Raw genomic sequence first — 25,000 nt, 5'->3', positions numbered from 1 at the left:
CAAAACCTTAAGAGCCTTCGGACCTCTGGCATACACACTATTACAGTCTACACACTACACAATGTATACACAGAGGGAGAGAGAGAGAGAGAGAGAGAGAGAGCTCCATGCTAACATGAAACATATGTCTGATAATGTATTCGGAATGGAATGCAGCAACTCAGCATTTCTCTCTTGGACAGGGCTGAGATATACCTATTTCTAACAGTGCCCACTTTGATAATGACGTTATATTATAACATAATTATCACATTACATGATTCTCAGCATGTCCATTATTACAGAATAATACATGAAACATATTTCAATCAAACATTTCTTTTAAAATCATTAGTACTTGATAGTTCTGTTTGCTAAAGGGTATTTGAGAGAATACAAAAGTATTCATAGAAAGATAAATCAACATTCTAATGAATGGAATAATACAGCAAACAATAAATGAAAGAATGAACAGTATAACTCCAATTGGTATTAAAGAAGATACAAGTAATTGTTTCCAACTTGTAATCCAATCTCCAAACCCATAATCTATCATTCATTTGTCTTCTCTGTAATTCATCAACAATTTTTGTCATATTATTTATACCATCTATGATATGACAATCTTCATCATTTTCGGGTATATATGTACAAACATTACAGTCACTCTTTTGCATTAGTAATTGTAACAAACATAGGCCAAATAATAACATAAATAGAATGTATATAGCAATCGATATAATGGAAGACATCCAGGGTGCGAACCACCCAAACACATTGGAAAATGTCCCCATATTCCCTAACGTTATCAGCTAATTCTTTATTCAACTTATCCATTTCCTTTCATACCTTCATGAATTTACCATCATCATCAATGTGACCCAGGATGTATGTATAGCATTTGTCACCAAATATTTTACATATTCCTCCTCCATCTTTAGCCAAGAATTAATCCAAACATTTAATACCTCTTGGCTGTCCAACACGGTAAATATACTTCAGGGTCACTTGGGGCATCACACTCTATGTAACTTTGTTTCTGGGTGTTTACCCGTACCTTCATAACAAAAACATCTTCATTTAATATTACCATAAATCATAAACCATTATACATTATTTCTAGGAATTGGAATTACACTTGTGACTCCTTGCTTTTGTTTTGATACTGAACGGGCATAGGCAAGCATGAACACCTGCCCTATGCAGTGTCAGTAGGAATGTTTTCATGTTGACTGTTCCGGGTCCCTCCTCAGGTCCTGCTAATTCAAAGATCCCGGTTAGGCACTGGCGCTGCGTGTTCAGCTCCTCCAGTGCTTTCACTGTTCACCTTGAATCAGTAAGGCCCTCCTCTGGAGCAAGCTTCACGCGGCTTGCGTGGATCCACTGTGGTTGAAGATCAGTCAGCACCTCCGTTCGGGTCACCGGCAGTACAGTAGTTGGGCCCACTTTGGTTCACCTAACTTCGTTGGTTTCAGATACTTCAACAGAACCTGCTGATTTGGAACAAATGAGTAGAACTTTCTGCAGGCAGAGGGAGAGAGATATCATCATTTATGCCATTTAATATTCTAATGAGGGAACCCACATAATCCACGATGATCACCTCCGTCTCACCTGTGGAAAGATTGCCAGCGCGACCTCTGACCCAAGGGGTCGGGAAAGGTCTACCCATGAGAATTTCAAAGGGAGACATTTTTGTAGTGGCTGACGGAGACATTCTCATTTCCGTCAGTACGGCAGGCAATAAATCAACCCAATTTCTGCCCGTATCTAAGCACGCTTTATTAAGACGTTCTTTTATCGTTTTGTTCAAACGTTCCACGTTTGACGAAGACTGAGGATGATACGGGGTATGAAAATGCCAATTAATACTAAGTTCTTTAGCTAATAATTGTGTTACTTTAAAAGCAAATGGAGTTCCATTATCGCTTGCTATAACAGTTGGAATACCGAAACGCGGTATAATTTCTTTGGCAAGAACCTTCACTACTGTCTTTGCATCTTCTTTTCCACACGGAAAAGCCTCAGGCCACTTAGTACATCGGTCAATAATCACGAGCAAATACTTGTGATTTCCACATGGAGGCATGTGTGTAAAATCGATCTGTAAATATTGGAAAGGAAGTTCAAGATGCGGTAAAGCATCATGGCTGATTGCCTTGTGCCTGTTTGTTTGCGCACACACCAGGCAAGCATCCAATATCAACAAAGTATTTCTTCGAACGTTCGCAATGCAGTATGATTGATTCAAATTTTGTATCACTTTCTCTTTTGACACATGTGATACACCGTGATAATGCCTACACAGCATTACAACAGTAGATGCTGGTAGCGCGATTCTACCTTGTTTATCTCTTAAAATACCAACTTGATCTGGTTTTACTTCATTGGCTGCCCAATGAGTCAAATCATGTTGAGTAGGATTCGCTTGTAAGATTTTAACATCCAAATCATTAATCAACGATGAATTCATCATCGGCACTTCATTGTTTTGTTCATTTACATGCGGACTAACGTATTGCTTCTTTTGCTGCCCATCTCGCTACTTCGTCCGCAAATCTGTTACCTTTGGCCTCGTCAGATTCACCTGTTTTGTTACCAGCTACTTTAATTACAGCAAGCTTCGATGGTTGCTGTGCTGCACTTATTAGCTCGGCCACAATGTTATGATGCGAAATTGGTTTTCCTTCGGAGGTTTTGAAATTTCTTTCCTCCCACAATTTAGCAAAATCATGGACTACGCCATACGCATTTTTGGAGTCAGTATATATATTGATACACTGACCTTTTGCCAATTGACAAGCTCTTGTTAAAGCAATCAGTTCTGCGACTTGTGCTGATTTATGTGGCAGTGAATACGCTTCAATTACTTTATTAGGCAATTCAACAATAGCATAACCACACAAATATGTATTGTTGTTTGGCTTAAAGCAGGAATAGCATAACCACACAAATATGTATTGTCGTTTGGCTTAAAGCAGGATCCATCAATATACCAATGGATTCCCTCCTCCAGGACAGACGTGGAAACGTCTGGCCTGCAAGTAGTCGAAATTTGGATCCTGTTCAGGCAGTCGTGGTCGTCGCTCTCAAATTCACCTTGTGTCAGCAACCTATGCAAATTTACAGTAGGGCCATGAATAACAGAAGTTACTTTCAACGTTACATTAGCAGTAGCTAACAATATAGCCTCATAGCCGGAACGGCGTTGGGCAGTCATGTGTTGAGTCGAAATATTATTCATAATGGCTCCTACCTGATGAGAAACATGTACAATAAGAGGATGTGACAAAACAACCTTTTCAGCATCCTGTATCATGATTGCTGTAGCAGCCACTGCACGCAAACAAGCCGGAAGTCCCTTAGCGACCGAATCAAGGGTCTTAGATAAATAAGCTATTGGATGAAAAGTGCCCCCATGCTCTTGGGCCAGGATTGCTGCGGCTGTGCCACCACTTTCGTACACGTATAGATGAAATTCTTGTGTGTAACAGGGTAGGCCAAGGGCAGGCGGCCTTAAGAGTGATGATTGCAAATGTTTGAGTGCTTGATTCATCTCACTTGTCCATGTAATATCGTCTTTGTCACCCAGCGTAGCTTCTCGCAGGATTTTGTCATACATGGAGCAATTAGGCACCCACAGGCGGCAGTAATTGACCAGTCCCAGGAAGCTTTGCATGTGCTTCCGTGTGGATGGATGCTTAAATGTAGCGATGGCTTTGATCCTGTCCGCAGACAGACGAACTTGGCCTTGTGACAGTTCATGTCCAAGGTAATGGACTTTTCTCTGCACCCATTGAAGTTTGTCTCTAGAGGCCTTGAAACCAGCTTCAGCCAGAACATTGCAAACAATCTTTGAGGCAGCAGCACACATGTCCTCAGACGCACCAGTGAACAGCAGGCAGGTGTCTGGAGGGAGTTTGACATCTTTCAGTGTGTCGTGCACTACAGCGGAGAAAACAGCCGGAGAATCTCTGAACCCTTGAGGGAGACGTGTCCAACTATATTGACAATTCTGAAAACAAAATGCAAACAGTGGCTGAGTATCAGGATGAACAGGAATACTGAAAAATGCGGAGCTTAAATCAATAACAGAATAAAATTTATGTTCTGAAGCAATAGAATTAATTATAGCCTGAACTTCTGGTACAATAGGAGCAAGTGGTTTAAACAATGGGTCTACACTTACTAGTTGACACCAGGTAATTCCTCCCGCATACTACATTCAACTGTACATGCACATTATGGGAGTTGTGATTTTGATGGTTTATGAACATAGTTCCCAAAATCCACAACAGATGCTGTCCACACACTAAATGAAGAGCAGACCAAGAAGGTCTATCAAAAATATTTTTTAATTTAGACTTGCACAGTGAAAAAGTTAAAGTTAAAGATTTAAAACAGACCAGTATGCAAACGTTTCAGCCCATAGCTTTCTTCAGTGCTCTTCATTAATTGTGCGGACATCATCTGTTGTGGATTGTGATATTATATTCTTGTGCTCCTTGCACCTAAGGATATACAAGTCCTATTTGAGTGCAACAATTCTCTCTACTTCTTATGAACATAGTTGTCATCATAATTTCCTCTGCCTCAATTGTCTTTTTGACCTTCTATTGACTGAGTCCCAGTTTTACCACTCTGAAATAATGGATTTGTAATGCACAATTCTTGTTACTAGACAGTGGTATTGGCAGCTAGCAGTGCAGTCCAGTCCTCAGGATATGATGCATTTGCATCCATTAAGCCAGACCAGAGCAATCGATACTTGAACAGAGTGGAACTGAGGAGAGGCAAAACTCTGAACCTTGTGTGGGGAATTGCTTGTAGAGGCAAATTTATACTATTGTTGTAGTAGTTTAAAGAAATATGCTAACAAATACTGTACTTGCTTTAGAATTTCTTCCAGTGATTGCTTTGGTACTACTAGTGAAAACCATGTAGATGTGAAAAAGTAGCCTAATAGCTGGTACATCTATGAATAGGGTACAAAACAGAGGCCGAAACTCTTTTTTGCTTTCAGCATATGGTGATTAACCTTTAGAAAATGTGAGACTTTTTTGTTTTCACATTCATTTTAAATGAGGTTTGACAAAAATGTGAGGGGGGAACGGTAGGTAACCCTGATTTGTGTTATTTTGTTATTTTCCACCAATAAACATTTTATAAAAACATCAATATTAAATAGACAAAATGTTTAAACAATTAAAATCTATGCCAAAATGGAAAACAGGGTTGCAAATTAAAGGGTTAATTCACACCAAAATGAAAATTCAGTCATTGTTTACTCACCTCTGTGTTGTTATAAACCCATATGACTTTCTTTATTTTTCTCAACACAAAGGGAGAAATTGTGAAAGAATTTTGTGCTCAGTGATGTCAACAATGGCAGTTTATAAAACAGATCTGCCACAACGATATTAACATCAGAACACAACACAGCTGCACACAAACCAGAGAATCAAATTGACTAAATATATCTGATGAGTTTCTAGTCAGAGAATAGATGCATTTCTATGCCCAGCCTCATTTGTTTGAAACAGAGTATACGGTTGCTGTAGGAAAGCGGATGGCCGCAGTCTACCAGCTGATTAATATTGTGGTGGATGAGAGTTTTAGAGATTTAAAGCCCATTGCAATGAATATGCAACCTATGTGGGCACTAGTTCTTTCAATAAGTCAAACTCCCACTTAGACTTTGGGAAATGTTTAATGTTTCTTGAATTGGTGCTATTTTACAGCATTTCTATCTTCATACTGTGGAAAGCTTAGTTTGGAAACTTTTAATAAACCATTTTGCTCTCTTTCCTAAAATGGAAATAAATGCATTTTGACAGGAATAGAAGTATATTCAGTGTCAAATTTCAGCATTTTCGAAATCTGAGATTAATCGTGATTAACTACAAAAAATCATGAGGTTAATCACGATTAAAACAAATATCTACTGACAGCACTAATTAAATTCTATTTGTCTACGCTTGTGACAAAAATGTCTTATTCTGAGTTTTGGTGATAGTTAAGACTTGATCTGCTTGTGTGGTAATTAAAACGCACTTTACATAGGTTCCATCTAGGCTTTTTTGTATATCAAATAGTGTAAGAGTTCCTTTCTCCATCTCTATTATTTTCATAGCACTGTTGTGTGTGTTTGTGGTGTGTCCGTCAGTGTAATACCTCTGGACAGACACATTACAAAGGTTCTGTGCTACCAAGAAGTGTTGATTAATGCTGTATTAATGGTAAATGTGTTAATCACACTTAAAATTAACAAGTTAAACTTTTTTAATTAATCGCATGCGTTAACATGTTAACATAGACAGCACTTAATTTAGTATTTAAATATTTTTACATATAACATATTTAACTATTTTTTACATTTCTCACAATAAAAATGTGAGATTTGTGCCGTTCATCCTTTAAAAGTAATGAGACACCAATTTCTACCTTATTTGTGGAAAGTAATAGCTTCCTTATTTATGCTGCATCATACAAATGCCATGTTTCTGGATGCTTTGTCAGTATAAGACTTTTGTGCCATGTCAGTGTTCGTGCTCAATTAGATGAGATTTGACAGGGGTTAGATCACTGTTGAGCTGGGACATGCCATTTAGTTTCCATTTAGTCTCTCTGGCACTCTCTCTCTCTCTCTTTGTCCTTGTTTTACTCTGTCTGTCTCTAACCAGTTTCTCTCTCTTTAACTCTCAGAGGGTTCAGAGACAATGAAGAGAGAAACTGTGGTCTCTGGTCAGACAGTGATCAGTAGTTCTGTGCCCATTGCTCGTTTCTCAGAGGAAGAGAAGAAGGTGTCCATCATAAAAGCACCCCATTACGAAGGCATCGGACCTGTGGATGAGTCAGGCATTCCCATCGCCATCCGTACGGTGAGTGACGTCTAGGCATTTCTGAGGGACCAGATAAAAATGACAGAATTTTCAAACAACGATTATGCTTATGTAGATGTGTTACATCAGTTTCAATGTAGCAAACCTTTAATAAAATTTTTAAACTTGCCACAAACATATTTTTGGTGCTTGCTAAGGCAACAATTGCTCATTACTAATGGTTGCTCATAATAACAGTTTGGAATTTGAACTTCAGTACATAACCCATTCCATGCAAGTGTGCTATTATGTATAGTTGTTTTTTATTTAATTCATTCATTCCTCTTTTATTTTGGTGATGAAACACATATGTTTAACAAGGGACCTTTGCCATGTGGGGGTGGGCTCTTTTGACCTGAGCCAGTAAGAAACTTCCTAACAAACACCCAAATTTCTCTTCTCCGTAGGCCTAGCGGGGCTCCAAGAATACCCTAGCATCATGATGGGAAATTTTGCCCAATATATTTTCTAGTTTGTACACACAGTTTTACAGTCATTAGTGGGTAGGCGTAAAATGTTAAAAGGTATAAACAGAACCATGTAGTCAATATCTTTTCATTACATAGCATGACATCTGTTATTTGTCACTGGTCAGTTTTAAAACAAGAGATCAACTGTTAATTATCTGTGTTTGAGGACATTTTTCTTGATTTGTGTTGAAGTTGTTTTGCCATTTGATCCTTTTATTGTGGTTGGAGGAATGCTTTTGAGATGTCAGCAATTCAGATGGTCTGCGAATGTGAGTGTGTTTGTTTGTGTGTGTGACCAGAAGAGAACGTTCCTGGCTCTTTCCTGGCAGGTTACTATGACACTTCCTCTCTGGCTCTCTCTCTCTTTCTCATTTACTGTCTGTCTGTCTGTTTCACTCTCTGCTCTAGTGATTTTGATGGTTGTCAGGTAATGACAAATGCTGTTCGCTTTTAGAGCATGCTCAACCAACAAATTGACATGGCATTTCTCTCTGCCTCTGTGTGTTTGTTTGTGCTTCTATTCAGACTGTGGACAGACCCAAAGACTGGTACAAGACCATGTTCAAACAGATCCACATGGTTCATAAACCAGGTGCGTATTGAGTCCAAATGAGTGAAAGGATACACAGAACATAGATATCCTACAGAATTCATTTCAGTTCACCAACATAAACACTTGTACACACTGGGGAGATAGTTTATACACTTTTTACTCCAGTGAAATTTTGTCAAGTTTGGTTTATTTTTTTAATCAATCTCTGTATAGGCGCATTCCTTAAAGTCTTGACTTCAAAAAAAGAAATAATAATAAATAAATAAAAGCTGTTGAACATTTCCATCATTATCGCCAATGATACAGTTCATGTATGACAACGTGCATCAATATTTGGGGAAGTTGTCACAATGGGAACCTGCCAATAAACAACATATAATATAATTCCTTTTTGCTCATTTTGCTATTCAGCAAAATGTAAACAGTGAAACAATTTTGAGGCACTAAACAATTCATAGAACTCCAAAAATGTATAAGGGCACTGATTCTTGAGATAAGGGACAATTATATAATTATAATAATGTTTTAAATGTTATTTTTTATTTTTTAGTACTAAATTAATTTGAAATTAATATATTTGTGGACAAAGGCATCACCTAATGAACCATGTAAAGGAACAGGTTTTTATAACAATGTCTGAAAAATTATATTTATTCACTTTATAACTTACATCTTACTGTCATTTGTGTCAACTCCATCAGACACACTAAAAAGCATGCTATTTTAATTTGATCCATCCAATATTTATTTATTTATTTTCTGTTTTCACAGTATTCTAAGTTGACAAATTTGATTATTTTTCCATCTTAACCATGTGTTGCACACTGGAGCCATTTCGTTTTTTTCCTCAGTTTAAAGCCACATCTTTAACCTAAACTAAAATGGCAAAATTATTTTACAATTCTTAACAGAAATTATTTCAGTGGGATAGTGGAGTTGACATATAGAAGCTGTCACTGCAGAGACTTAAACATTGTTTGCTTGAATTTTGTTTTTTTTACTTACCAGACCATGTGTCCTACTGTTGCATTCACCATGAGCAGGAAGTAGGAAAGGGGTACGATGTCTGATTTATTCAGGATTAAAAAAAATCAAAGGAATTTTTGATAGGTTGTTTTTTTATGGAAAATATAATTTCAAGTTTACTTTATGTATCACTTTATATCTTACAGATCCTACATTTCATTTGATATATATATATATATATATATATATATATTTTTTTTTTTGTTTTGTTTTGGGTTTTTTTGGTTTTTTTGCCATTTTTGCATTTTTAATCACTTGGTTTGGCAGTTTAACATTGTGACCTCTTGTAGAGGACAGGTTTAGTAGTATAGAAGGTCTAAAGAAGTTGACCTTTGCCTAAAAGTATGCCAGTATGTTTTTGTGTTCACTTGTTTACCTAAGAACTATTATGGAGTATTATTTAATTGGATTTTAAGTTTAGAGAATAAAATTCAGAAAAATATCATAATGTATAGTTGTTTTGAAATACATTTTCAAATACCTGGTTTAAAGTCAGCATACAAAACTGCTAGACAAAACAAGCATTTGTGCAAGTAGACTTTATTCTAAACCTTACAGTTACTAAATGTAGCCCTTGTAACAACTTCCCTGTGTTCAACAACTACCCTTGTGTTCCCTGTTATTTTTCATTTTATTCTAACAGAGATTTTTTTGTTTCATACTATGTGTTTTCGCCAGATGATGACTATGCAGACACTTATAATGCCACATATGCCGTCATAAACAACGGTAAGAGAAATCTGTTCAACCTCAAGATCTGATATTAACTGCAGTTCAGTCATGACAACTCTCAGAACAAATGTTTAAGCATTATAATGGATATGACAAGCAGGCATAAAAGTGGGGAGGGGACACAGCTATCAGTAAGTGGCTCACACAGACCTAACACTTACAGTGAGGTATTAATATATTACAGTATATTAAAATATACAGATAAGTATGATTGAAGTATTATATTAATATATAGTATAATTTACGTTTAATATTTTTAGTATTTAAAAAATGTAAGTATTGCAAAAGAAGTGCAAAATGTAGCTAAATTCGCTGCAAAATTAAAGGGCATCTTGTGGAGCACTTGCTTCTGTTTCACACATGAAGTCATCGGAAGTCATCCGAGGCTCCTGTCCAGGGCCTGTAGGCTTGCATCGTTCCTGCCGGCTAAGGCCTATGGCGCTGCTGTACGTGCTGCGTGCCATGGCTCTCCTGCGGGTGCAACAAGCCAAGGCCTGTTCGGCGGCACCGTTGGAGACTTCGCTCTTCGCCAAGGGGGTAACACTGGCTTTGACACAGATGGGCACAGCCGTGAGATGGTTGGGGTCTGCTTCCTACAGGTGGCAGACCCCACCCATCTCACGGCCGGCACCAAGAACCCGAGAAAGGCTTCAAAGCGCCCCTGAGATGTGCAGCCCAGGAAGTCCGGAACCTGCACTTCAAGAGCTGGTAAGAAGACCTCTCCTTCCCCCGGTGGATGGCCGAGTGGAGAATCCTTATTTTCTTTTGATTTCACCTCACAACCAATGGACTGCGGTACCCAATTTCCCAAGAAAAGAGCAGTTTCCTCACTTCCTGGGCCCCACACTCGGTGTCCACGGCCATCTTTATCATTTTTTGGGCAGTCGACTTGTCCCTGAGGTGCAGGGGACTGTTTGATGCATATGAGAGTATTGGGGTAGGTTACGTGATGACCTGGTGTGCTGGCTACGAGGCCCACAGAGCTCTGCCCGTCTTGCACCACCAGTCCACGTAACACAGTTCAGTATTTGTGGCATTTTCCATAGGGAACACTAGTGTCACTTCATCAACACAACGTCGAGAGAGTGACAGAAGGGGAATGTCTTGGATACTGTCGAAACTTCCGTTCCCTGATGGAGGGAACGAGACGTTGTGTCCCTCCTGTCACAACAACGAACTACCCACGGAATCGCCCGGGACTTTGTCTCGGCTCCTCGGTGTGAAACCTGAATGAGTGTATGCATTCCAGCTCCTGTAAGTGGCATGCAAATTCCATTCGCCAATTTTCATTGGCATTTTCTCAAAGACAAGAGATGTCTGGTCTCCAAGGAGTGACCCCTAGTGTCACTTCATCGACACAATATCTCGTTCCCTCCATCAGGGAATGGAGGTTATGACAGTAACCGAGACATTCCCCATATCAGTTTCGTTCTGCTGAATTTAACTTTCTGGAGAAGAATGCACAAATGTAAAGCTTGCCTTGGGTACCATGATGTTGTGACAGGACCGCTCCAATCCCACAGTATTAAATCCCACAGTTACTTAAATGATGAAAGGAAGATTGGGGTCAGGGTGTTTCAGTATAGGAGCAGTCATGAAGCTTGACTTGAAGGAGACAAAGTCTTTGTATGCAGTGTTGTTCCATGGCAACTTGTTGGGTTTTCCCTTGAGCAATGATGCGAGTGGTGCTGCAATGATACTGTAGTTCCTTATGAAGCGGCGGTAGAAATTGGCAAAGCCCAGAAATCGCTGTAGTTCTTTGATTGTGGAAGGTCGAGGCCCTTCGGTAACTGGTGTGATTTTAGAGACATCCATTTCTACACATTGGTGGCTGGTATTATAACCTAGGAATGTGGTATGGGAGAAATGAAACTCACATTTCTCTGCCTTGACAAATAGCTGGTGTTCCTGGAGATGTGATAGGACTGTCCTTACATGCTGGATGTGTTGTTCTTTGTTTTAGGAGTAGATGAGGATGTCGTGATTGTAGGCCACCACACACACAAGGTCTCTGAAAATCTCATTGACAAAAGACTGGAAAATAAAGGGGGTGTTAGCAAGTCCATATGGCATGACCAGATATTAATAGTGCCCCCTGGTGGTGATGAATGCAGTTTTCCACTCATTTCCTTCTCTGATTCTTATGAAGTTATAAGCACTTCGTAGATCAAGCTTAGTATAAATCTTAGCCTCACAGAGTTTTTCAGGGCTGAGGGGATAAGTGGAAGTGGGTAACAGTATTTCAAGGTGACAGAGTTCAGGCCTCGATAGTCGATACATGGACGCAGACCTCCATCCTTTTTTCCATTAAGAAAAAATCTGCAGCTTCTGAGAGGTGGAGGGACGGATGTAACTGGAGTGAAGGGCTTCCTCGATGTAGGTTTCCATAGCGAGGGTCTCGGGGCATGAAAATGGATAAGCCTTGACTTTATTGAGTAGCCTTGACTTTACTAAAAACTTGATTGAATTCTGCATACTCTTTGAAATTCAGGGCTTTCAATACTGGTAGTAAGACAAGGCATGGAGACAGCAACATGGAGACAATGTTCATGACAGAAACTTGACCAGTGCATGAGCTCACCCTGGTTCCAGGATATAGAAGGGTTATGGATGGCCAGCCAAGGCTGACCCAGGATAAGAGTGTGATTGGGTGAGTTTATGACATTTAGTGAAATGGTCTTCACATTAAATAATCAAATCTTGATGGTTATGGGAACAGTTTGTTGGGTCATACCAGTACCAATGGGAGCGTTGTCAAGTGTGGCGATATTATTTATTGGAATTCATTGAATGATGATATATTGAGTTCTTGTATGATTTCTTGATTAAATTATTCAGGTTGATTAGAGAAATAGCCTTTACGCTGTCGTAAAAAAAACCTGTATTTCTCAGCGGAACAATCAAACTTGTCAGGTAGAACAAAGCTTACCAATTTAGCATGGGGAGCTGGCAGTGAGTGAATGTAGTGAGTCAAACATTCTCTGGTGGCTTGTAGGTTGTTCACCTTGTCTTGAAAACATTTTTAAAACCTTGCACTGGTGTGCAAATGCAGCCTGGAGCTGTGAGACTTCTGCTGGAACCATGGTAGGTGAAGTATTCTGTAACAAACTGGCCATGGAGACGTGTTAGGATCCATGTGCAGAAAGTTTAATAAAAGAGACACAAGCAAACAATACAAAACAGCAGGCAGAGAGACGCAGGCGTAAAGCAAATTGACAGTCCAAGCAGGCAAACAAAACAAAGGGTAATCCAAAAAGCAGTAAATCCAGAAAAAAATGCAATGGTCATAATGTGAATCAATAAACAATGGCAATGGAAACATTTTTGGTAAGGCAAGGTAAACTGGCAATACTTTGCACAGAACAATGGAACTGCATATCTATATATACACTCACCTAAAGGATTATTAGGAACACCTGTTCAATTTCTCATTAATGCAATTATCTAATCAACCAATCACATGGCAGTTTCTTCAATGCATTTAGGGGTGTGGTCCTGGTCAAGACAATCTCCTGAACTCCAAACTGAATGTCAGAATGGGAAAGAAATGTGATTTAAGCAATTTTGAGCGTGGCATGGTTGTTGGTGCCAGACGGGCCGGTCTGAGTATTTCACAATCTGCTCAGTAACTGGGATTTTCACGCACAACCATTTCTAGGGTTTACAAAGAATGGTGTGAAAAGGGAAAAACATCCAGTATGCAGCAGTCCTGTGGGCGAAAATGCCTTGTTGATGCTAGAGGTCAGAGGAGAATGGGCCGACTGATTCAAGCTGATAGAAGAGCAACTTTGCCTGAAATAACCACTCGTTACAACCGAGGTATGCAGCAAAGCATTTGTGAAGCCACAACACGCACAACCTTGAGGCGGATGGGCTACAACAGCAGAAGACCCCACCGGTACCGCTCATCTCCACTACAAATAGGAAAAAGAGGCTACAATTTGCAAGAGCTCACCAAAATTGGACAGTTGAAGACTGGAAAAATGTTGCCTGGTCTGATGAGTCTCGATTTCTGTTGAGACATTCAGATGGTAGAGTCAGAATTTGGCGTAAACAGAATGAGAACATGGATCCATCATGCCTTGTTACCACTGTGCAGGCTGGTGGTGGTGGTGTAATGGTGTGGGGGATGTTTTCTTGGCACACTTTAGGCCCCTTAGTGCCAATTGGGCATCGTTTAAATGCCACGGCCTACCTGAGCATTGTTTCTGACCATGTCCATCCCTTTATGGCCACCATGTACCCATCCTCTGATGGCTACTTCCAGCAGGATAATGCACCATGTCACAAAGCTTGAATCATTTCAAATTGGTTTCTTGAACATGACAATGAGTTCACTGTACTAAAATGGCCCCCACAGTCACCAGATCTCAACCCAATAGAGCATCTTTGGGATGTGGTGGAACGGGAGCTTTGTGCCCTGGATGTGCATCCCACAAATCTCCATCAACTGCAAGATGCTATCCTATCAATATGGGCCAACATTTCTAAAGAATGCTTTCAGCACCTTGTTGAATCAATGCCACGTAGAATTAAGGCAGTTCTGAAGGCGAAAGGGGGTCAAACACAGTATTAGTATGGTGTTCCTAATAACCCTTTAGGTGAGTGTACATGTAGTAAACAGGAAAAAAGCAGAGAAGAAATGGGTGAAGATCAGTATTCTGGAGAGGGCTCCCTCTTGTGGTTGGTAGGATGGGTAACAACCTCAGATGTTACAGTTAGCTAAAATTTGTTAATATTAAAATGTGTTAAAATGAGTTAGCCTTAGTACTCCAAGAAATCCGTGGCCCTCATCATTTGGCGGGAGCAGGAATAGCTGACAATAATGACATTATTTGCTCATCATTGCTGGTACGGCATAGAAATCCCCTGTCTGGTTTGCATGGTTGCAAATGCGATCTGTACTATATTAGCCAGGACTAAAAATTACCCCTCCCCCAGGTGAACGGTACTTAATCCTACATCATTTAAGATTTTTTTTTTTGAATGCAACAATACATGGAAAAAATGGAAGTCCTGCTATGACTTTCTCATGATTTTGCATCCCTGATCATGATTAACATGATTTGTCTAAACGTAATCTAATTGTACACATAAATACCAAATTAATTGAAAAGTTCTTGGAAAGTTAAATCAAGAATTTATCTGATTTTGTTAAATTATTGTTTAGAACAGTTAAAATGTCTGGGTGAGGGAAACATTCTGGCAAATGTAACATGTTCAACACTTATAGGAATTAGTAATACAGGTGAAACTCGAAAAATTAGAATATCGTGCAAAAGATCATTAATTTTAGTAATTCAACTTAAAAGGTGAAACTAATATATTATATAGACTCATTACAAGCAAAGTAAGATATTTCAAGCCTTTATTTGATATAATTTTGATGATTATGGCTTACAGCTTATGAAAACCCCAAATTCAGAATCTCAGAAAATTTGAATATTGTGAAAAGGTTCAGTATTGTAGGCTCAAAGTGTCACACTCTAATCAGCTAATTAATCCAAAACACCTGCAAAGGGTTCCTGAGCCTTTAAATGGTCTCTCAGTCTGGTTCAGTTGAATTCACAATCATGGGGAAGACTGCTGACCTGACAGTTGTGCAGAAATCCATCATTGACACCCTCCACAAGGAGGGAAAGCCTCAAAAGGTAATTGCAAAAGAAGTTGGATGTTCTCAAAGTGCTGTATCAAAGCACATTAATAGAAAGTTAAGTGGAAGGGAAAAGTGTGGAAGAAAAAGGTGCACAAGCAGCAGGGATGACCGTAGCCTGGAGAGGATTGTCAGGAAAAGGCCATTCAAATGTGTGGGGGAGCTTCACAAGGAGTGGACTGAGGCTGGCGTTACTGCATCAAGAGCCACCACACACAGACGGGTGCTGGACATGGGCTTCAAATGTCAAACGTCTTACCTGGGTTAAAGAAAAAAAGAACTGGTCTGTTGCTCAGTGGTCCAAAGTCCTCTTTTCTGATGAGAGCAAATTTTGCATCTCATTTGGAAACCAAGGTCCCAGAGTCTGGAGGAAGAATGGAGAGGCACACAATCCAAGATGCTTGAAGTCCAGTGTGAAGTTTCCACAGTCTGTGTTGGTTTGGGGAGCCATGTCATCGGCTGGTGTTGGTCCACTGTGCTTTATTAAGTCCATTGAGGCAGTAATTAATGCAAAAGGGGCCCAAACCAAGTACTGAGTACATATGCATGATTATACTTTTCAGAGGGCCGACATTTCTGTATTTAAAATCCTTTTTTTATTGATTTCATGTAATATTCTAATTTTCTGAGATTCTGAATTTGGGGTTTTCATAAGCTGTAAGCCATAATCATCAAAATTATATCAAATAAAGGCTTGAAATATCTTACTTTGCTTGTAATGAGTCTATATAATATATTAGTTTCACCTTTTAAGTTGAATTACTGAAATTAATGAACTTTTCCACGATATTCTAATTTTTCGAGTTTCACCTGTATGTAATTGAAAGTCACACAAAAAGTTTAAATCTGTTTTGATCTATTCTTTAAAACTAGATTTTGTTTTCTTTTTGGAATCAAAACTTTTTTCCCCTTTAAAATCCTACTTAAACAGAAACAGAAACATAGAAATCAACCATAAACTGTTAGCTAGTGATATTTGATCATGAGCAAGCAGAGGAAAGCCACTCTCCAGCATTTAATTATGACAATACTAATGATAATGAGGATGATAACATCTGATCTACATATTGAATACAGTCTTAAGTAAATGAATACAATAAGCAAACAATTGCCTATACACACTAACTGCAATACATGGCAGAATTAAACTTCGCAGTGTTTTTGAATCTGAGGTCTATCCTGTAAGATTTAGTTTAATGTTAACCAAGACATAATTCAGTGTATCTGTTCTTATTATATTTGCTTTATGGGACATTTTATTTTGCTGTAGCAGACAGAGAACACAACTTATTTCTTTAAAAATAAAGAGTTGTTCTACATTAACAGCTCATTTTCTGTTTTCTTGGTAGGGTGCAGTGTCCATGTTTCTTTTCCTTAGATATAATAACAGCTGCAACAGTATTTATAATATTACTCAAACATTTTCTGTTTGCATTCAAGGCATAATTTAGTGTTTTAGAGATCATACTGATTTTATCTTGGCTTTATTTACATTTTTGCCCTTGTGGTAATCCAAAAGTAAGGGAAAGTAATCTGATTATATTACTTTCATACTGATGTAATTGGATTACATTTCTGATTACATTTATTTGTTAGTACAAATTACAAAAAAAAAAACGATTTAGAAAAATTAACGTGTTAAACTTTTTTAATTAATCGCATCTCAATCCTGATGACAAGCAAGATTATGTCTTGTGGACTAGATCTGACTATGGCACTGCTGCTGTTAGGCAAGGTTGAAGACTTGCTACTGTTAAGAACATATACAGACATACGGGCACCACGGTTCTAGATCAGCTTCAGGGGGATAGCATGTCAAGCATGTAAGATGTGTTGTTGCTGATCTAGACATCCAATACATGCTATCCCCCTGAAGCTGATCTAGACCCGTGGTGCTGGGGAGGATGAGGGTTTTTAATGTGAAAATTATCTTAGTGTGCTGCTGTGAGAGCAGATTACCTGACAACAACTGAGGTATTTTCAATGCTAGACAAAGAGGTAATACGCAAGTTGAATAGCTAATAGATTACGTTTAAAGAGCCTGTGTCAAATAGAGTTTTTATGACTGAACTTGAAATAATTATCCACCTGCTTCAAATCTAAGACAATTTTATCCATGTCTAAATCCTGCACATGCAAGAGTTTTCAGACTAATTTTAATTATAAGATTAAGTATTAAATATAATCTCTTTACTGCATTTGTGTTCAGTCTCTAAATTACAGCTATACATAATTTCATTGATTTGTCATATTAATATGATATTTATGCCTCTTCCTTTAGACAACAACACCACTGTCCTTGTCCACCCTCCCCCTCGAACACACACCTACCGGCCTCTTTCCAGAAATACCTCAGAAACTCCAGATGGTGCTGCCCATAGGGAGCTCTCACCATCACCTGTGCCCCCACCACCCCCTCCAATGCCCTCACTCCTCCAGCTCCGCTCGCGAGACATGGACAAAGAGAAGGAGCTTTCACACGACCCGTAAGACACATGACCTCATGTATTACATGTTCTGTTTCACAGGCGTCTGATCACTGAGTGGTTCTGATTATCTCTTTGGGCTGTCCCAATCTGCAGAAATGAGTGGGGTCCTTCAGATCGTAAAGTGGACACGCGTAAATACCGGGCAGAGCCACGGAGCATCTTTGAGTATGAACCAGGCAAATCCTCCATTCTTGAGCAGGAAAGGCCAGTGAGTGAGACTATCAATAAAATCATTTTATTCAAGTGATTGTTATTCATTAGTTCCATTAAAACTGGGATACAAATCATCAAATAACTTTTAAGGTCTAAAGGCATTTCAGTTGGAGTCGTTGTAATCTTCATTTAAAAATAATTCAGTTTTATTCAGTGAACTGCTGGTCTGGTCTTTTTAATCACAGAATCAATCATACAGGGTCAGCCTCCTAGACAGATTAGGCATTGTTCAACATTAAACTGCCCCGTCTTTAAAAATATGTTTAGCCCAGTACAACGCTTAATTTGTGTCCAAGAAACAGGCCTATAGTATCACTCAGTCAAATAGAAACTTGCAACTTAAATGTTTGTACTCATGCCAAATTGAATTTCAGCTTTATAAATGAAATGTGTAGGTATATTGTACATGTATATAAATGCCCACACGACTCCACGTGCCGAAGTGTCATTGGGCAAGACACTGAACCCCAAGTTGCTCCCAATGGCAGGCTAGCACCTTACATAGCAGCTCTGCCGCCATTGGTGTATGAATGTGTGTGTGAATGGGCGAATGAGTCACAGTGTAAAGCTCTTTGAATACCGTTAAGGCTTAAAAAGGTGCTATATAAGTGCAGACCATTTACCATGTATATACAGGTACATCTAATGTAGTCAGGTTGATTTAGTTACAGTACATAAAAAAAACAAAAACAAATATACTGTAATAAAAACACTTAATTTAGATATTACCACACAAAGTACCATATTTTTAGGTTACCTGACCAAATGTTTGTTACAGTGTCAGATGTACATTTTCTTACCTGCTAATTGGAGGAGTGCTTAGGTTGGGTTTCCCTCACAGTGTCATGGACCATTTGACCTGATAATGGAACTGTACACAGCTTTAAACTGTTTTCTCATGCGCTTGCTTATCATGAGAATTGTAGTGTTTGTTGCCAGCTTTATTTTCCATTGGTGGTTTTGTTGATACGGTAGGACCAGTGTGATTTATTGTCAGAATGATTGTTATTTTGGTGTGCTTGTTTGTATTTCCCCAAAATACTTTCCATAAAAGTAATGGCTCAGAGTGCAGTGGTTAGCATGCATGTTTGTGAAATAAGAAGCGTTGGTATTAACATGGATAATGCAGGTTTGAATCTTGCCTGCAACATGTCCCAATCCTATTCACCCTGTTTTCTGCTCAATACTTCCCTGTCATTCGCAATATGTAACTGTGTAATAGAGAAAGTGGCAAAAGATAGACATGAGCACAAAAGACAAAAAGGCAAATAGATACCAATCGATCCCATGTGAGAATTTGGTGTGCATAAGCAGCATGTCAGTTACACTGCACAGTACACAGAATGTTCCTCATATAATAGATTAAGAAGAAGACATTAGAAAGGTACAGTTTACATTATAAAATAAAATTGTTTAATGGCTCAAGTTGTTTCCTTAGTGTTTATTGAACTATTCATTTTGCAATGTAGATGTAAAAAGCTGAAAGGGTGTCAGACAAAGATGTGCAGCTATACCCAGGGGCTTGGTTCATAAGGAACAATGGAACAGAAATGTCAGAAGGGTGAATAATAGCACTGCCCTCAGCAGAAATGCACTGGATGTGGCAGTGGGAGATGTCCCAGCTGGCAAAAAGAGTGGGCAGCTTTCTCAGCATGTGCTGTCATAGCTGGAGGAAGAGAAAAAGATGTTAGAGAGAGAGAGAGAGAGAGAGAGAGAGAGAGAGAGAGAGAGAGAGAGAGAGAGAGAGAGACAGAGGAAGCAATTTGTGTCCCTCTTTTGGACAAAACAGAGATGTACATCTTCTGTTTTTGACTTAATGTAATCAAAACAAGATATTTTTGGCTTTTAGTCCCACATTATCACACAGGAAGTCGGCATATTGTTTTCAAACGTTTTAGTACCCTAGGATCAGCCACATATTGCCGACTCACTGATTAGCGCTGTCTGCCATCAGACCTTGTGGCACAACCGTAAGTGTGCTGCAACAGCAGTATGGGAGACCTGGGTTTGCATCCAGCATTGAAACCAGGAAGTCATCTATTTGCATAATCATTGCGATTTGGAATGTTGCATTTTCCCCCTAATATTACATTTTAAATCCACCGATGGCTAGGTTGAGGGTTCCCTTACGAAAAATCTAGAGTTCTGGCAAACTAGCCAGCAAACTTGCCACAAATTTGCTACCCATTATTTTCACATGTAAATGAGCTTGTGATTCAGCGCAAGTGCTTGGCAAAAGTTTGCAGCTCTTCACCAGTAGTGGAGAACCTGCAGCAAATCTTTGGCAATAATGACGTGTTTGTCGCAACTTGTAAAAAAAATTGTGCCGAATTTGCATCAAGTTTGCCATAATTTACTCACCCCCAAGCCATCCTAGGTGTATATGACTTTCTTCTTTCAGCCAAACACAATCAGAGTTATATTAAAAAATGTCCTGGCTCTTCCAAGCTTTATAACTGGAATGAATGGTATATTAGATTTTGAAGCCCAAAAAAGCACATCCATCCATCATAAAAGTAATCCATACAGCTCCAGGGGGTTAATAAAGAACTTCTGAAGCGATAAGTATTTGTAAGACAAATATCCATATTTATAACTTATCCAACTGTAATCACTGGCTTCCGGTAATGGTCGTCCCCACGTTCACGAGGGAGTTGAGTTTCGGTGTATGACACAGACGTAGTGTAAGCTCCGATGAGAAGTAGCGAACGCGGAAGCGCAGAGGATAGAGGAAGCCAGTGAACGTGGACGGCCATTACCGGAAGCCAGTGATTATAGTTTATAAAGTTTTTTTGATTGTTTAGGATTAAAAAAAAATTCTTCTGCCAACTTGGAAATAAAAAATATAAAAGTGCAATGTGCAAATCTGAAAAAGAATATCGTGATAATATCCTTGGCCACACCGCACAGCCCTACTAAATGCCATAGAATAGTGCAGCAGTGTGCGAGTGTGGCAATAAAGTAAACTAAAGACTATTGGCTATTTACCAAAAGGGTTGAGCCCTTTGTTATGTCCTACCCCAACTTCCTGGTTCAGTAGGTAATGCATTAACACAGGAAAGAAATCTGTCCTTGTCAAACCATTTCATGGGGTCTTTAATATTGTACATTATGAATTGACAGTGTGGTATATGTGTGTGTATATGTGAGAGAATGTGATGATGTGTTAAGCGTTACCTCCTTATCTACAGCCAGAGTTACACCAACTTTTGAAATGTATTCCACTACAGATTACAGAATACATGCTGTAAAATTTCATATGTAACGTATTCCGTTGATTACTCAAGGTCAGTAATGTATTCTAAATACTTTGTATTACTTCTTCATCACTGGTAGATTTTTTTCACTTGTTTTGACTATAAAAACTGCCGGTACATTAAAGGGGTCATGACATGTTTTTTTTTATTGTATTATTATGTTCCCTTAGGTGCAATTATAGTATTAATATATTTTTTTTTAAGAAAAACTTTTAAAATCTAGTGATTTATGACCTTTTCCCACCCTGTTTCTCATCCTCTGATTCAAACAGTCTGTTTTGGGGGCGTTTTCCATTGAAGACCTCAGTGTTAACGCCCACTGTTATGATTGGCTAACGTCAGTGCCTATGTATCAATTATTGACGCCCCCAGCCAGAACAATATGCAAGTAAACTAAGTAAAAACACTGTGATTATTCATAATGAATGAAATTGCGCTTTAAAAAGTAGTTTAAAGTTTAAAATAGATTACTTACAGTTTGCGTCGTCGTTGTTCCCAGAATAGTCGGCACGGACTTATCTTTGAGCAACAGTTTTCTGGCAAAGCCAGCATCATATTGAGATTTGTTCTCAAAACAGTCATCCTTAAAATGTACAGAACAAACGCTTAAGTTAACACTGCCGTGACTGGGACATCCTCAAAAAATAAACTGCATCCATTTTTCCCTGACGTCTGGATCTTTCGGCAGCTTATTCAGAGGTTTTGTTTGACCACAGCCAGGAACAGCACATCTGTGTGGCATCGTAATTTTCCTGTGCACAAGTAGTCTCTGTCAGAGCTCGCTGTCCATCGACTGAACACTTGTGAGGCGACGGCGATACTGAAATGAGCGTGAGTTGTCTTGCGCTTAAAGTGTAGTTATCTTGTGCTGGAGGCGGTCATATGCAAACGCTGGTACGTCACTTCTAACCGACACGTCACTTCTAACCATGAATCCAGAACGAGCTGTATTTTGAGCTTGATTAAATAAATGATTCGTTTAGAATGGGGAGGACGTCTTAAAATATTAAACTTGCAGGACGTTTTAATGATACAAAGACCTCTTATATACCAAAAGATCAAGGCAAATTTGGTTTCTCATGTCATGACCCCTTTAAGACAAAATACACATGTTAAAAACACATTCTCTGAAAAACATAAATATCTTATGCAGTGTTGTTTCTAAAACAAGATCAATCAAATTGATCTTGTTTTAAGGATTTTTAGATATTTTTACAGTGAAACAATAAAAAAATTATTATCAAGAATACGATTTTTGCCCTAATATCAAGGATCTTACTAGAAAAATGAAATTATGATCCAACGTGAATTTTCTTGATAAAAAAATATGATCGTGTCTGGTAACGCGCATGTAAAATGACAAGAAATAGCATTTTAGCTTAGCGTAAATCTGACAATTTACACAAGGTTTATTTCTATTTCTTCTGCTCCAAACTTACTTCTCTGTCTGCTCATATGAATTTAACACATCATAAGAAACTGTTTCACCTCTGTTCAAATGCATTTTATCGCATCATTTATATGTATAAATGTTTTTCATCTGATAGGACTAAATATTAAATGAAACAAATGGCAATAAAATGCAAAGTATTCTCATCAGTAAACCAAATACTTTTTGAATGTAACTTTATTCTAAATACCAATTATTTAAATTGTAACTGTAGTGGAATACAGTTACTTATATTTTGTATTTTAAATACGTATTCCCATTACATGTATTCCATTATTCCCCAACCCTGTCTACAGCATGGTCCTCCTCTATTCTTTACCCATTATGGCTTCCTACAGATTTTGGTCCTCTTAACACTGAATCCCAAATTTTTCTCTCATTCTCCTCATTTTTATCTTCTCTCCTTTCCTCTCTTCTTCTATGTAACTTCTTACTCCAGACGTTTGATTTAAACCCAGATGACATAGATTTAGAGAACGAGCCTTGGTTTAAATTCTTTTCCGAGTTGGAGTTTGGACGGCCGGTAAGTTGAGTGAGGGTGTGGCAGGCTGGCATGCTGTAGACTGTAATCTTCTTGTCCAGTACACACATGCTGTGGTGTATTGACAAGCATTTGTGAGTGTGTGTAGTTTTGTAGTTCAGTGGCCAGGTTTTGGTTGTGCACATTGGCTGTAAAAGCTCTCTTTTGGACAACAAAGGAGTCTGTGTTTGCACACTGACAACAACAAAATGGCATTTAACATCACCTTAACTTGCACAAATAACAATGCTAGCCGCAGTGGGTGAAACATCACACACAAATTGTATGTTTGATGATGAACCCCAAGGCTAATATGTCAAGAAACTCTAACCAAAAAAGTGCTGTTTACGGCATATAGTACAACATTCTTTTTAGATGAATGGGTATAATTTATAGTCTTAAAGGAATGTTTCAGGTTCAATGGAAGTTAAAGTGATAGTTCACCCATAAATGAAAATTCTCTAATTATTTACTCACCCTCATGATATCCCAGGTGTAGTATGACTTTCCTTCTTCATCAAAACTCATTTGAAGATAATTAGTTTTTGTTTTTTTAGCCCAGTATGTCCTTAAAATTCAAGAGAATGGAAATGTCTCTTTTGAAGCTCCAAAAATCATAAATGTCAGCATAAACGTCATCCATACAACTGTGACACAATCACAATCACAGAGATCAATAGTTAAGTACTTTTTTAACTATAATACAACATTTAACGAGAGGGTGGAGTCCAAGCGATCTCTCGTGTGACGTATTCACGTTGCCATGGATACAGATGTAATCTCGCGTTCCCCACTCGGTTTAGACATCCAGGATGAGCACGCAAACACACCATTGTGAGTAAAGAAACTGATCAATACAAATTTAAACCAAAACCAACCAAGCTACTGTACAGTGTTCCTCCTTCTCACTTGTAAACAGCGCTGCTCTTCCGGCTGTGATACTCTTGCCTCAGTTCTCACGTGTTTCAAATGCCAATGCGATTACATCACATGTGTGTACCACTGCTCACCGGAAGCATTATTTAGAGTTAAAAAGTAATTAAATATCAATCTTTTTCGCACCAAAGCGATCGTGACGCTTTAGAAGACACTAACTTAACAGCTGGTGTCGTATGGAGGAAGTTAATGCTGATTGTCTGTGATTTTTGAAGCTTTAAAAGAGAAATCAACATTCACTTACATTTTAAGGACTTACTGGTCTAAGACATTTTTATATTTTCCTTCAAATGTGTTCTGGTGAAAAAAGAAAGTCATGCACACCTGGGATATCATGAGGGTGAGTAAATAATGAGGTTTTTTTGGGGGGTGAACTATCCTTTAAGCTCTATCAGCAGCATTTGCAGCATGATGTTGCTTACCACAAAAACATAATTTCATTTATCCAGTACTTATTTAAAATCAAGCAAAAAAAATAATGCGGTTACAGTTGGAACAATGGAAGTGAATGGGGCCAGTCCATAAACATTAAAATTCATAAGTAAAGCCACAGTACATAAACATTATGGGTGTATACATGATTTTGTTGTGATTTAGGGCAAATTATAGGGTTTACCGGTGTTATCAACATGACCATGAAGTTGTAATATTGGATAAAACCATTCACAGATAAGTTTAGTAAGCAAATGTATCACACTAAAGCCATGTTAATGTTTATAATGTTTATGTCTTGTGGCTATACTTCTTAAACTGTTTGTGGACAGGCCCCATTCACTGCCATTGTAAGTGTTGTTCTGTAACAGTTTATATATATACATATATAAGTGCTGGTCATATAATT

General features: G+C 38.5%; 1 protein-coding gene across 9 annotated transcripts in view; it reads left to right on the top strand.

The window, feature by feature from the left end:
* Positions 1 to 25,000, top strand: part of LOC127651753 (sorbin and SH3 domain-containing protein 2-like) — a 113,059-nt gene that overhangs the window by 63,611 nt on the left and 24,448 nt on the right. For 8 of the 9 annotated variants that reach the window (XM_052137748.1, XM_052137750.1, XM_052137749.1 and 5 more), the window contains 6 exons: positions 6,685 to 6,860; positions 7,856 to 7,922; positions 9,588 to 9,638; positions 17,576 to 17,780; positions 17,877 to 17,991; positions 23,143 to 23,226. In XM_052137748.1, the coding sequence (XP_051993708.1) occupies positions 6,685 to 6,860; positions 7,856 to 7,922; positions 9,588 to 9,638; positions 17,576 to 17,780; positions 17,877 to 17,991; positions 23,143 to 23,226 (698 nt within the window). The remainder of the gene's footprint in view (positions 1 to 6,684; positions 6,861 to 7,855; positions 7,923 to 9,587; positions 9,639 to 17,575; positions 17,781 to 17,876; positions 17,992 to 23,142; positions 23,227 to 25,000) is intronic. The other variant, XM_052137751.1, reaches the window with a different exon arrangement.

This window comes from Xyrauchen texanus, chromosome 11 (assembly GCF_025860055.1).
Source record: "Xyrauchen texanus isolate HMW12.3.18 chromosome 11, RBS_HiC_50CHRs, whole genome shotgun sequence".
In the NCBI taxonomy this organism is placed as follows: Eukaryota; Metazoa; Chordata; class Actinopteri; order Cypriniformes; family Catostomidae; genus Xyrauchen; species Xyrauchen texanus.
The sequence above is the reverse complement of the archived record's forward strand: the minus strand, read 5'-3'. Positions and strand labels throughout refer to the sequence as shown.